General features: G+C 47.0%; 1 protein-coding gene across 8 annotated transcripts in view; it reads right to left on the reverse strand.

Moving 5' to 3' along the window:
* TRAK2 (trafficking kinesin protein 2) overlaps positions 1 to 12,919 on the reverse strand; it is a 51,856-nt gene that overhangs the window by 9,699 nt on the left and 29,238 nt on the right. For all 8 annotated transcript variants that reach the window (XR_008596498.1, XM_054970713.1, XM_054970714.1 and 5 more), the window contains 6 exons: positions 12,028 to 12,237; positions 8,847 to 8,925; positions 7,197 to 7,327; positions 6,987 to 7,061; positions 5,800 to 5,937; positions 1,480 to 1,556 (listed from right to left, as the gene is read on the reverse strand). Coding sequence is in view for 7 of the 8 variants with exons in the window: in XM_054970713.1 (XP_054826688.1) it covers positions 1,480 to 1,556; positions 5,800 to 5,937; positions 6,987 to 7,061; positions 7,197 to 7,327; positions 8,847 to 8,925; positions 12,028 to 12,237 (710 nt within the window). In the remaining variant the exon portion in view is untranslated. The remainder of the gene's footprint in view (positions 1 to 1,479; positions 1,557 to 5,799; positions 5,938 to 6,986; positions 7,062 to 7,196; positions 7,328 to 8,846; positions 8,926 to 12,027; positions 12,238 to 12,919) is intronic.

Genomic DNA, 12,919 nt, shown 5'->3' on the forward strand with positions numbered 1-12,919 from the left:
TTCAACTGTTCCCATATCTTCCCACGCAAGAGCTCCCCCTGCACCCAGCGTGATCCTCCTTTTTCCCTCTGTATCGCTGCCTCCATTTTGTAACCCATTATCCCTTTTTCCTTCCGCCACGTATCTGCACAGACGCTTCTCTGTCTCTTTTCCTCCTCCAGTCTTTGTTTTCACTGTTTCAGACTCCTTCAGCTCCTCCGCTGAGTCTGGCAGCAGCTCTTCCCATCCTGTCCTCTCTAAATCCGGCACCAACCGCTCTGGAGGCTTTCCCGTCACCCAGCAATTCCTGTTAGGCAGCCGGATAAACCTGGGGACGGCTGGGCATGCCAGCACTGCACTTGTGCGTGACATCAGAAGCGACGTCCTCACAGCCTAGGCTTGGGAGATGTCAGGATGTCCCCAGTCGTGCTCTGCCAAGGTCCTGCCTGCTGCTCGTATTCTGCAAGGTCCTGTGTGCTGTTTGGCCTCGGATGAGATGGGCTGAAGCTGTTCTCTGACCGGAACGTCAGAGAACGCCTGCGAGGGAGGGGGGGGGCTCCTTCTGCTGTTATCGGGGTGTTCTCTCCTTAGCCTGGGAAGCAGTGCTTGATTGGACACTCACGACCGCGAAGCGTCTGACACACCGGCTCTGCTTTTGCCCGCTCAGAGTCTTCCTCCTGAACTGTTTCCTGAAAGGGCGGGCGGGGGGGACTCTGGGAATTAGGCTCTGCTTAGAATCCTATATATGTTAGCAAAATCAAAAAGAGTCCAGTAGCACCTTTAAGACTAACCAATTTTATTGTAGCATAAGCTTTCGAGAATCAAGTTCTCTTCATCAGATGCCTGATCAAAACTGTTTTGATCAGGCATCTGATGAAGAGAACTTGATTCTCGAAAGCTTATGCTACAATAAAATTGGTTAGTCTTAAAGGTGCTACTGGACTCTTTTTGATTTTGCTACTACAGACTAACACGGCTAACTCCTCTGGATCTATATATGTTAGGTGCTTGTAGAGAAACGCCATTCCTGGCAAGGATGCAGAAGGATCTTGATTCTAGTAGCTGGTCAATAATTTTCTTTAACTCAGGCAGTTCCTGGACTCATGCAGCGAAGTCTTTTGAGAGTTACTTCCTTTATTTGATCAAAGCAAAAAAAAAAAAAGGGGGGGGGGAGGAAAACAACCCCAACAACCTGACTTTCTTTTGGTCCTCCACCCATACATCTACATTGCCAGCCTCTCTGAAGTTAGGCAGACCTGCCATTCTCAGATACTCCCTGCACCTGGGCCTGGGTCCACTGCGTGCATCAGGACAAGTCAGATGGCTTTTCTAATCCAATCCCCTCAACCCGCTTAAGGAATGGATACTGTGCCTCCAGAGACCTGCCCAGGGCAGCTCAGACAGAAAAGCAAAACCACAAAAACAGCAAGACAGATGAGCCGTCACCAAGTTCTCCCAGGCGGCAGCTGGGAATGGTGGAACGCCAGCAGCAGAGCTTACTTCTGTTCTGAGACTGATTCCTCATCCAGACTCAGCTCTTTCCGCATCGTGCCTTCGATCTCTGCTGCCAAAGATTCCTTAAAGCGGAGAACAGAATAAGATTCAACATATTCCTTAAAACACACACAGATAAACTTGATAGTGTGCCTATTTTTTGCTCGGCCTAACTGAGAAAATAAGTTTATGTCTGAAGCTCAAAGTGCTCTTCACATATGATAGTTTTGCTCGCCCAATTCCTTCTCTAAGTTAAATGACATTATGACCCCCCAACCCACCTCAAAGCCTGGATACTTGGCCAGTGTTTTCAAACGCACCCTCTACTATTTGCTTCGACACTTTTAGTACAACGTAAGAAATGCTGCTCATCGGCAGCTTAGAAATGGACACAGTTTGGTTAAACGTTAACGGAGAGAATTCCGTCTAGAAAAGCACTGGAAAAATTCTTCCAAATCAAAAGCTGAAGGTGTCTCTGAAGAAGGGAGCTTTAGCTCTCAAAAGCTCTTCGTCTTTAAGGTGTTACTGGGCTCTGGTTTTGCTGTTCTTTGTATCAAAAGCCCCTGCAGGAACCAGAACTATTACATCACTGCGGAAGAACAAAGCCATTCGTACCAACGGTTCCAGATGAGTCATTATAAAACAATCTGAAGCTGCCACCCAGATCGGGGAAGCAAACAGAAACCCAACTAAAATCAGAACTATCAGGTTCAGCTTTACTTGAGCCGAAGAGATCAACATTCATCCTAGCAATGAATTCAGTAACACAAAACAACGTGGTATACTGGAAGCTGACCAGAATGGTCACACCACTTGGTCTGCGAGGACACTGTCTGCTAAAGTGGGCGGTTTCAGCAAAACTGGTATTCCTCACATCAGAGAACCACTGAATTCCAATCACAATTACGAGGTGGAGGAAACCTGTGCACAGCAAAAGAGCTCTCTGCGACCTGTGGCTCCCTGAAATCTTCCGTTTAAATGCAGCTTTTCCTCACAATAAAATCCACTATTGGTTTAATGTACCCAAATAATAAGAATCCATTTTAAACTGCATTTTTAATTGTGAAGCTCAAATCATGTATAAGAGATAAAACAGAATCCTGACTAGGCAGACAAATGGCAAATACACACACACACACACATGGGGCGAATACATATATACAGGGCTTTTTTTCTGGGAAAAGAGATGGTGGAACTCAGTGGGTTGCCCTCAGAGAAAATGGTCACATGGCTGGTGGCCCCGCCCCCTGATCTCCAGACAGAGGGGAGTTGAGATTGACCTCTACGCCGCTAAACTCCCCTCTATCTGGAGGTCAGGGGGCGGGGCCACCAGCCATGTGACCATTTTCAAAAGGTTCCGAAACTCCGTTCCCCCATGTTCCCCCTGAAAAAAAAAGCCCTGCACACACACACACACACACACACACAAATATACAAATGTATATACAAATATACAAATATATATACAAATGGCGAATACACACACACACACACACACACACACACACACATCTATCTATCTATCTATCTATCTATCTATCTATCTATCTATCTATCTATCTATCTATCTATCTATCTATCTATCTATCTATCTATCTATCTATCTATCTATCTATCTATCTATCTATCTATCTATCTATCTATCTATCTATCTATCTATCTATCTATCTATCTATCTATCTATCTATCTATCTATCTATCTATCTATCTATCTATCTATCTATCTATCTATCTGACACTGACCCAAAAGATGGGACAGTTCTCAGTGTATTTCTTTATATATTTCTTCACAGTTCACATTTCTCCCAGCTCAGGAACACCCATTTATATGATTTTTGAGCAACTCCCAATGCTTCAGCGTCACAACCAAAATGACAAGGAACCTCAAGGCTGCAGGACTTCAGGAAAGGCGTTTCAAAGAAGCTGCTGAGCTGCAATTAGTTTGCGGGTTTGGCACAGCCAGACTGGAGTGAAGAGCTTTTGTTCTTCCAGACAGGTTTACGTGTGTGACTCAGATCCTCCCAACTTTCCTAATAACTCCTGGGAGAAGAAGTCCATCTCCACAGAGACAGGACTGTTTCTTCTTTGGAACGGACTGGATTTTCATCTGAGCACCACAAGATTACATTACACACCTATGTCCTGGGAATCCAGGCCTTCTGGCTTCCCTGGGTAATAACCAATCCATCACCCCTTCTGCAGTTTGCATCTGTGTGTGTATCTCTCCCAATTTCATGCATCTGACAAAGAGGGATTTGGCCCATGGAAACCTTTGCGGTTAGCAGTTAGACACCCTGGTTTAGCAGGTTTAGCAGTTAGACACCCTGGTTTAGCAGTTAGACATGCTGATAGGGCAGTTTATGAATGGAATATCATAAACCCCTTCCTCATATGCCGTAAGTCCAAGGCACTGCCTGACCCAGAGGGGATGCCAGCTGGGCCGGAAGACTGGAAAGTTACCAGGACGCGAGTCAGAGGTGGGTGACTGACCCGACTATCCCTCCACACTCCACAGAGATAAAGAGGCTTCCTGAGAAAACTCCCTGCCTAATCTCATTAACGCCTTCCTTTACTTCCCCTCACCCATTTATCCTCATCAAAGCTATTCGCCACACCGGACAGCCCTCCCATATGGTACCTATCAGGTCATCAAGCATTACTTTCACCTATAGTCCATCCCAGACAATCACATCAAGCCTCTCCCAACTTAACTGTTTCACCTCCAGACAAACCATTAAGTTATTGTTTTGGGGAGCAAGATGCCCGTTTTGCCCCAGGGTACGTTTTGCCATATAATTGGGCTTTCCAGCTGTGTGCTCTGTATGTGAGTTCTGGATCCATACATCCACCCACACGTTCGCTTAAGACTCTCCTAACTGTGAAAAGCAGGTTGTTTTTGCTGCTGCCTCCACGGACCCCTCCTACTATCTCGAGACTGGTAATGATCGCCTTCCCTGAACTGCTTTCTCCAACTTCCCTCCATTTTCACTAGCTAGCCTTGTATGCATGCGGTGTGTGTCTTTCTTTTCTTTCTCTTTAATAAAAAAAAGATTGAACATCTGCCTGACTTATTAGAGAGTTCTCTAAAGGAATAATCCCCGTAAACATTGGTGGAGATACCTAGTTACCCCCTCTCGCTTTCTTTCTTAATGCTAATTCCCCCAACAAATTAAGGAGACCTCCTATTTGGGTAACATTGTCACAATAAATGTATTGATCTTTCAGGTGCCCCAAGCCCAGACTCTTGGTTGTTTCCCTCAAAATCCACACATTTAACAGATGGCTAAATATTTGCCGGAGGTTTCTGTCGGGCGCTTAGCATCACCTGCCATACCCAGCAACCCCCTGCTGTTCCCTGCTGTTCGCCTACTGCTTGATGTCATGGTTATGGCTAAATGCTGCGGCCATTCTTTGACCGGACTGCAACTGTTAATTACCTTGCCTTTCAGACCCGCGATGTGAAACTATGCAAGGGAGGCGTTTGTTCTGGCCGTTATCTGCATGCTCCCCTGAACTGCACCCAGTAGTCCCCAGACACCACGACCTTGAAAATCCCACACATCAGTTCTGCTGTTTTCCCGCTTAGATGTTTCCCGCTGAGCCTAGCCGACTGTTAGACTCGGGGGGGGGGGGGGCGGATTTTAGGATTTGCCCATGCTTTTAAATCTTATATATGCTTGTTGCTTGCATGGGAACGTTATTCCTGGCAAAGACGGAGCAAGCTCCTGATACCAGCACCTTTTCAATAAAGCTCTTTAACTGCCTGCAGCGAAGTCTTTGGAGAGCTGCTTGGCAGAGCCTTACACGTTCTGGTCCTGCCTCTCCTTTGGCTGCTGCAGAGGGAGGAGGCAGGCAGCAAGATCACCACTCAGTGGGTAAGAGGTCCGCAGAGGGGCCCACTGGAATAATATTAAAATCAGGGCAAAGAATTAAACTGTGAAGTGAGACATCAAGTGTCCTCCTGGAACCGTCACAGCTCTTAATCTTCCTGCTAAGAGCACAACGGGGCAGGGTGAAAAATAATTCCAAAGCCACCCTTCCCGCACAGCACTGCCCTCTTCTTCCTCTGAGCCATAAATACACATGAGAGTGTGAGACTCCTGAAGTTACTCTTTTCCAAAACAAACTAAAGGCTTAAGAGAGAGTCGCAGGTGGCGATGATTACATCCTGTAGCCAACAACCAGCTCATTTCCTTTGGAAGACAAGGGCAGCCACCTCTAACTGTGACCTTGGGGCTTCTTGTTACTTAAACCAGTTGGCAGTATCAAAGATTCCACTCAGTGAGTGGGATTTGCTATGTTTACTGAAAGAACTAGTTATATTACCCCAGGAAATGCTCCGCATGACTGTGGGTGGCAGAGAAGAACAGCAGGGCTGGATCTGCTGCGCAGTCTCTTCACTTCTTCTTGCGATTCGTGCAATATCCCCAGACACTCTGTGTTCCGCTCCTGTAACTCATGCAGCTGTAGGAATATAGGCAGTCACGCTTTATCCAACCATATGTATTATACTTCTAATTCTGAACCACACCATAGAGGATATTGTCAACAGAGCCAGAAAATGGAGCTACAGACAGTCAGGGGAGATTTTTTTCCAAATCTGAAGGAAATTCTTGGTTTGCAGAAAAAACTGAAAACCTTAAAGAAAAAAAAATGAGGGGGGGATTAAAACTCCCCAATATAATAGAAACAGTGCCTGTAGCTTTAAAAAAAATGCCAACTGAGCTCTCTGAGGTCATTCTGGAGTTTGCTAGGCAACCACAATAATATTACTGAGCCTCCCAAGCCTTGGTTTCTGTAGAGCGAAGGCGGGGTGAGCAGGGGTGGGCCTGGAAACCAAACATCTCTGGAAGGGTCCTGTCCCCTACTTGTCATGTCCCTTGATAGAGGACTTCTCACCAGGGACAGGCCCAGCAGCAACCACCAAAGATGCATTACTTGTACCACCAGGCCCAGTGCCAGCAACCACCACACAACGGGGCCCAACTTCTCCCAGGGAGTGACTGCCATGGGGAGAGGAGGGGGGGCAGCTGAGGGCAAGGGGAAAAGATACAGATAGGTTGGCTACGGAGTGGGAAGGAGAGGAGGAAGCTGGAAAGAGAGAGGCCATGAGAGCTTTCATGGAAAGAAAAGAGGAAATAGTGGGGGGGGGGGGAGGGACATAGAGGAAAATGAGATGACCTCCATAAGACCTTGTGGGTCTCCCACTTGAATTTTCTTAATTTTCTTCTCAGGCTCAAAAAAATTGGCAGAAGATTTCTTTTAGCTGAGAACCCAAAGTTTCAAGATGCTGTTTTCAAGAAATCTCCCGCCTCCCCTTCCCAGCCAGTTTTTCAGCTGACCATTAAACTTTTGCCCGCATTGTAAAGAAAAAGGAATTCTTTCCACATATTTAAGAGAAAACCCTACAATCTTCTTTTTTCCCCTTTTGAAAATCTACAGTCCTTTCCCCCCTTTTTCTGCTGATCCGGCCTCCCATTTCAAAGGTGCAATTAAAAAAGGAGCGCTACTACCTCTGCGGTCAGCTGCCTCTGTGCCTCTTTGGAGGCCTGCAGGTGAAGCTTCAGCTCTTCCTTTTCAATGACGTGCTGACGGGGCAAAGAGAGTTATCATCACACCCCCCTCTCAGGAACAGTCTTGGCGGCGGCAGCCAGTCACCCTCCTCCGGCAACCAACTGCCTGGAACGGGACCCCTCCGTTTCCTGGGCTCCCTGCCCACAGACCTCTTTGATCTTATGCTGAAGATCCACAATTTGGGCCAAGAGGGAGGAGATCTCCTCCTGGTAATGAAGCAGCTCCTCGTTCTTTCCCGTCAGCTCCTCGCTCATTCTGACAATCTGAGCATTTGTTTCCCCTGAAATGTGCAAGTAGGGAACATTAAATTCACAAACAGTGGTCCAGAATCTATCTTAAAAAGTCACTGCTGGACTTTCATAGAATAAAAAGGAACAGTATTAATAACACAACAGCAAAAGCCAGACACTCTCATGAAGGTGACAAGCCACGCCAAGACCCAGTGGAGATGGGGGTTACCAAGGAACTCAGGTTTTAAATTCACCAAAACTAAAAGTCAGTTACCTGCTGCAGATAAAGTTCACAATCATGGAGATGTTTTTAAAAGCTTCATTGTGATTCAGTATTGTGGCAGTTCCATCTTAAGTTTTTTTTTAAAAATCTGCAAGCTATTCTGCAGTGCTCTAGAACTTCAGTGGCTCAAGGCACTGCACCCTGGTATTGTGGACCCATGACAGCAACCTCGGCTATGTTCCCTTGCCCACACCACCCAGTGTTTTGCTGGGGGGGGGGCAAGGAGGGGATGAAATTGCCCACTGCTCCATCTTATGTAAGTGTAGCTCTGTTCACATCTTCAAGTACTTGAAGGGCTGTCATATAGAGGATGGCACAGAGTTGTTTTCCGCTGCCCCAGAACGTCAGACCAGAACGAATGGTTTGAAATTAAATCAAAAGAGTTTTTGGCTAAACATTAGGAAGAACTTCCTGACAGTTAGGGCAGTCCCTCAGTGGAACAGGCTTCCTTGGGAGGTGGTGGGCGCTCCTTCTCTGGAGGTTTTTAAGCAGAAGCTACATGGCCGTCTGACAGCAATGCTGATTCTGTGAACGTGGGCAGATCATGAGAGGAAGGGCAGAAAAGGCTACATCGGTGCTTAGTTCTTGTGGCCCCTTCTTATACGCCCAGGTAAAGCTGATCGCCACTTTGGCTAGGGAGCCTGATGCTGTTTTGCCATTTTTTGGGCATGGAACAGGGGTCACTGTGTGTGTTTCTGGGGTGGGTGGGTGGGTGTAGTTAAGAATTTCCTGCACTGTGCGGGGGGTTGGACTAGATGACCCTGGAGACCCCTTCCGAAGCTGTAATTCTATGCTTACGGAGGGAGGAGAGCAACCCTCCGCCACTCCACATGGGTTTTGTGAGCCCAGAAATCAACTTTCTCAGGGTTAGAAAGGACTGCTGGGGAAGGAAAAAATCTCAACAACCATCTGAACAGAACCACATTGAATTAAAGTTACAAAAAAGGTCTACACCAGTGCAAATCTTCTTTGTAAGGGACTTTCCATTCTGCAAAATGGAATTGTTCCCCCTTTTGCTGGTACATTTATATTTTTATAAGTTTAAACAGGGATAATATGTTATTGTTGCCTATATTAATTTTATTTATGTCAAAGAAGGTAGATGGGATCGTGTTTAAAGTAATGACACGGTTATACTGATAGGAGAAGTTTAAAATCTTCAAACTAGTTGATGCTGGCATGGCTAACTGCTTGTACAGAACTGATATGGAGGTATGAGAGAGTGGCTGATAAATTTGTATCTAAAGACAAAAACATGTTTCTTGTGTACTCATTCGGATACTTACGGATCTCTTTGACACAGTCACTGACCAACTGCTGTTCCTTCTCTTCATAGCTCATGGTTTCAGTCTTCAAATGGCAGGCCTTCAAGGACATTCAAAGATCTCCCATTAATTGTCAAGCTGGTTCTACACGTAGACATATTCTTCCCACCTCCAGATCAGAATTAAGTTGAATGTAACTGAACTTGTGAATTAGACAGTATTGCAATTTGTTTTCATCTAAGCCAAAGTCCCCTAACTCCACTTGTTATCAACACGTATGTAATAGGAAGATTACAAGGCTCAGCTGCCCATACTCGAGGATAGGGCGCTTTGGTCGTAACAGAGGAAGACGTATGAACTCAACTGCACTCATCAAGACACCCCCCTGGGTATATCCAGCTGCCCTGCATACACAGCTTCCCACATGCAAGACAGCTGCCGACTGGGGTGGGAAGGTCAGAGGAGGAGACGTCTGTGCACTGACTGACAGGAGGGGACAAGGGGGCAGGGAACTGGACTGCCCATTCTTTAGTTTAGTCGTAAAATTGGTCTGGATTGCCAACTCCACAAATAACTGTAAGTAGGATTCTACGTAAGAACCCAGCAATCAATAATGCAAAAAGCAAAAAAAAAAAAAAGTATGTTCCACAGCAGGACCTTCTGCACAGTCAGTACCCATGGAGAACTGCACTGCAACTATGACAACGACCCTCTTATTTTGAACGGTATCAAAGGGGCCATGGCGTCGAAATCGCAGGAGGTCACCATAGCCCCTCTCTAGACTGCCTTGGTCAGGCCGCACCTGGAGTATTGTGTGCAGTTCTGGAGGCCTCACTACAAAAAGGATGCGGAGAAAATCGAGGGGGTGCAGAGGAGAGTGACGAGGATGATCAGGGGTCTGGAGATTGAGCCCTACGAGGAAAGGCTGAGGGCCTTGGGAATGTTTAGTCTGGAGAAGAGGAGGTTGAGGGGGGACATGATTGCTCTCTTTAAGTATCTGAAAGGCTGTCATTTGGAGGAGGGCAAGGAGCTGTTCCAGTCGGCAGCAGAGGCTAGGACCTGAAGCAATGGGCTTAAATTACATGCACAAAGGTACCGGCTGGATATTAGGGAAACTTTTTCACAGTCAGAGTAGTTCAAAGGAGGACTCAGCTGCCTAGGGAGGTGGTGAGCTCCCCCTCACTGGCAGTTTTCAAGAAGAAGAAAACAAAGGCAAAGCCACACAGACTGATGTACTGCAAAATATAATCTTTTTTACTTGGTCTTTTTCCTTTTTCAGGCACAATCACAAGAAACCGCAGTTGTAAACATGCTGGGACCAATTACATGGGTCAAGGAGCGCCCAAACCATTTGGGACTGCTCCCGACGGGAGAATGGCAACGGGTTTGCCAGGCTAGGTGCCTCGTTTCGCTGTACACACGGTTCTTCAAAAGCCTTCGCGAGTTTGCCGGTGAATTTGTAATAACCGCTGAACAGGAACGAACTAAATCCTTTCTTTCATTCAATTAGTGCATATGCTTCAATATCCTCGAATAATTCCTCCTCGAATAATTCCTCCTGTTTTCCTCCTGTATTGAAGCATATGCACTAACTGAATGAAAGAAAGGATTTAGTTCGTTCCTGTTCAGCGGTTATTACAAATTCACCGGCAAACTCGCGAAGGCTTTTGAAGAACCGTGTGTACAGCGAAACGGGGCACCTAGCCTGGCAAACCCGTTGCCATTCTCCCGTCGGGAGCAGTCCCAAACGGTTTGGGCGCTCCTTGACCCATGTAATTGGTTCCAGCATGTTTACAACTGCGGTTTCTTGTGATTGTGCCTGAAAAAGGAAAAAGACATCAAGTAAAAAAGATTATATTTTGCAGTACAACAGTCTGTGTGGCTTTGCCTTTGTTTTCTTCTTTAATTGGAGACTGTTCCCCTGTTGGTGACTGTTGCAGTTTTCAAGAAGAGGCTGGATGAATATTGGTCAGGGTCAGGCTTTAGGCTCATCCTGCATTGAGCAGGGAGTTGGACTAGAAGGCCTGTATGGCCCCTTCCAACTCTGGGATTCTGTGACTGCCAGCATACACATAAAGTTCAGTTTACAAAGTGAGCTAAATGCAGAGGCAATTACATGCAATACTGCAAGAACCATAATTCATGTTGGCATGCCTTGGAGTAAAAATTAACAAGTCAAAGTCATACACATGGTTAAAGTTTAAGATTATATAGCAGAAAGCACTAAAATTATAAAAAGAGTTCTTACTATGATAGCACCATTGACACTGGCAATATTTAAGCCACAACTGCAATTCTGTTAGACAACGACAGAAAGGTGCGGAGTACATTTTAGGAAGTAAACAGACAGACAGGTATATTCAGTTGTGGAAGCTAATCCAGATCTTAACTCACTCATAGTTTAGAACAGGGATCCACAACCTTTTTGAGCCTGCGGGCACCTCTGAAATTCTGACACATGGTGGTGAGTGCAACTCCCAAAATGGCTGCAGCAGAAGGTGAAGAGGAACACAGAGGAAGCCCAAGTGCAAGAAGAAGAGGGATAATTTTAAAAATACACTGGGAAAGAGGAGAGAGAATAAAACCAGGACTGTGGGGGCAGCTGCTGCTGAAACAACATTCTTTTCATCTGCAACTGAATTTCCAGTGGCCAAGCAGCAAGAGCCCCACCTGGCCCCACCCGCTTCCTGAAAATGCTTGGTGGGCACCAGGAAAGGTGTCAGCAGGCACTGTGGCCCCGGCGGGAGTCACACGGGGGACCCCAGCTGAGAAATGCACGGCTGGGGAGGAGGGTTGCGCAATCCAGAGCACAACGACCATGACCACACTGAGCATCCAAAAGGATCTGAGCGAGGGTGACGAAGGAGAAATGTCTCACCAATATGCCAGTGGGATAAAACAGTCAATCGTGCCGACAGGAACTATCGTATGCAGCTTCATCAGCCGCCCTTACCACGGTGGTGGCCAGTGCTCCACGGGGCCCACTGGAAATCAAGACCACGCTTGCTGCTAAATGCCTTGGTGGAATTTCGAACAGATCACCCTCAGGTCTGGAGAGCGATCAGCCAGCCAGCCAGGGAGAGTAATGCAGGCTCTGCCTGCTCCCCCCTCTCTAACCACCACCGCCATCACGTGAACCTTCAGGGCCTGCCTTTGGTTTTGTCCGTTCCCGATGTTTAACAAGCGCGTGGATGTTACTGACCTTGGTTCGAAGAGCCAGGTTCTCCTCCTCCATTTCCCTGAGTCTGTCCTGCAACACGTCCAGCTGCCAGAGCCCCTGAGACAAGTGGAAGGATTCATTGAAGCGAAGGGGGGTGGAGCAGCTGGAGTCAGTCTCGCTCTCTTCAGAAGCAATGGACACGACCCGGAGCAGTTCGTCTTTCTTGGTCAGCTCATGCTGCAGCTGGTGAACCTGACGGGAAAGAACCAGCATAGCATGGCACCCTACAGGGAGACCGGGAATCAGGTTCTGCCCCCATCCTTGTCCCCCGCCCTCCACTGTTAACCGCTCGTGCCCCATTTTCCCTTTGAGCAGCCTATGGTTACCACGTTTTTTGACATTATGGCACAGTCAAAGATGGCTCTCAAAGACAGTGTTTAGTCTATTATTTAAATAATGACATTAACCCCATCTTCCAATAAATGATGCAATTATAAACCAAACATGGCAGTTATGAGGAGTGGAGATGGCCTTCCCTATGAACACACCTTAAAGACAGAAAAGAGGGAGTTCTTTGCAAGATGGGCAGGCTTAAGAGTGAGCGAGCTGAATCCCAAGGACGGCCAACGGACTGTGGAGGGGGGCTCAGCCCCAGTTCTGTGGGGAGGGGACAAAAAGTGCCCTCCCCTCCTCTGCCAATGGAAGTGCTATTCTGCCTGCGTAACTGCTGTGCCACAGATGTAAGCACATCATATACGTGCTTGTTGTTTAACCATGAAGGTCTGTTTCACGTTTCTCAGTGAAGCGTTTTGCTGCTCCTCAGGAGGCATATGGGGGCCCCCCCGCCCCCCCTGCTACTCCACGCAAGAAACAATATTTAACTGCCTGCATGCCCATATATGGAATCCACCCTGGTTTCCTCAACCCTTCAGTT

Source organism: Eublepharis macularius, chromosome 2 (genome assembly GCF_028583425.1).
Source record: "Eublepharis macularius isolate TG4126 chromosome 2, MPM_Emac_v1.0, whole genome shotgun sequence".
In the NCBI taxonomy this organism is placed as follows: Eukaryota; Metazoa; Chordata; class Lepidosauria; order Squamata; family Eublepharidae; genus Eublepharis; species Eublepharis macularius.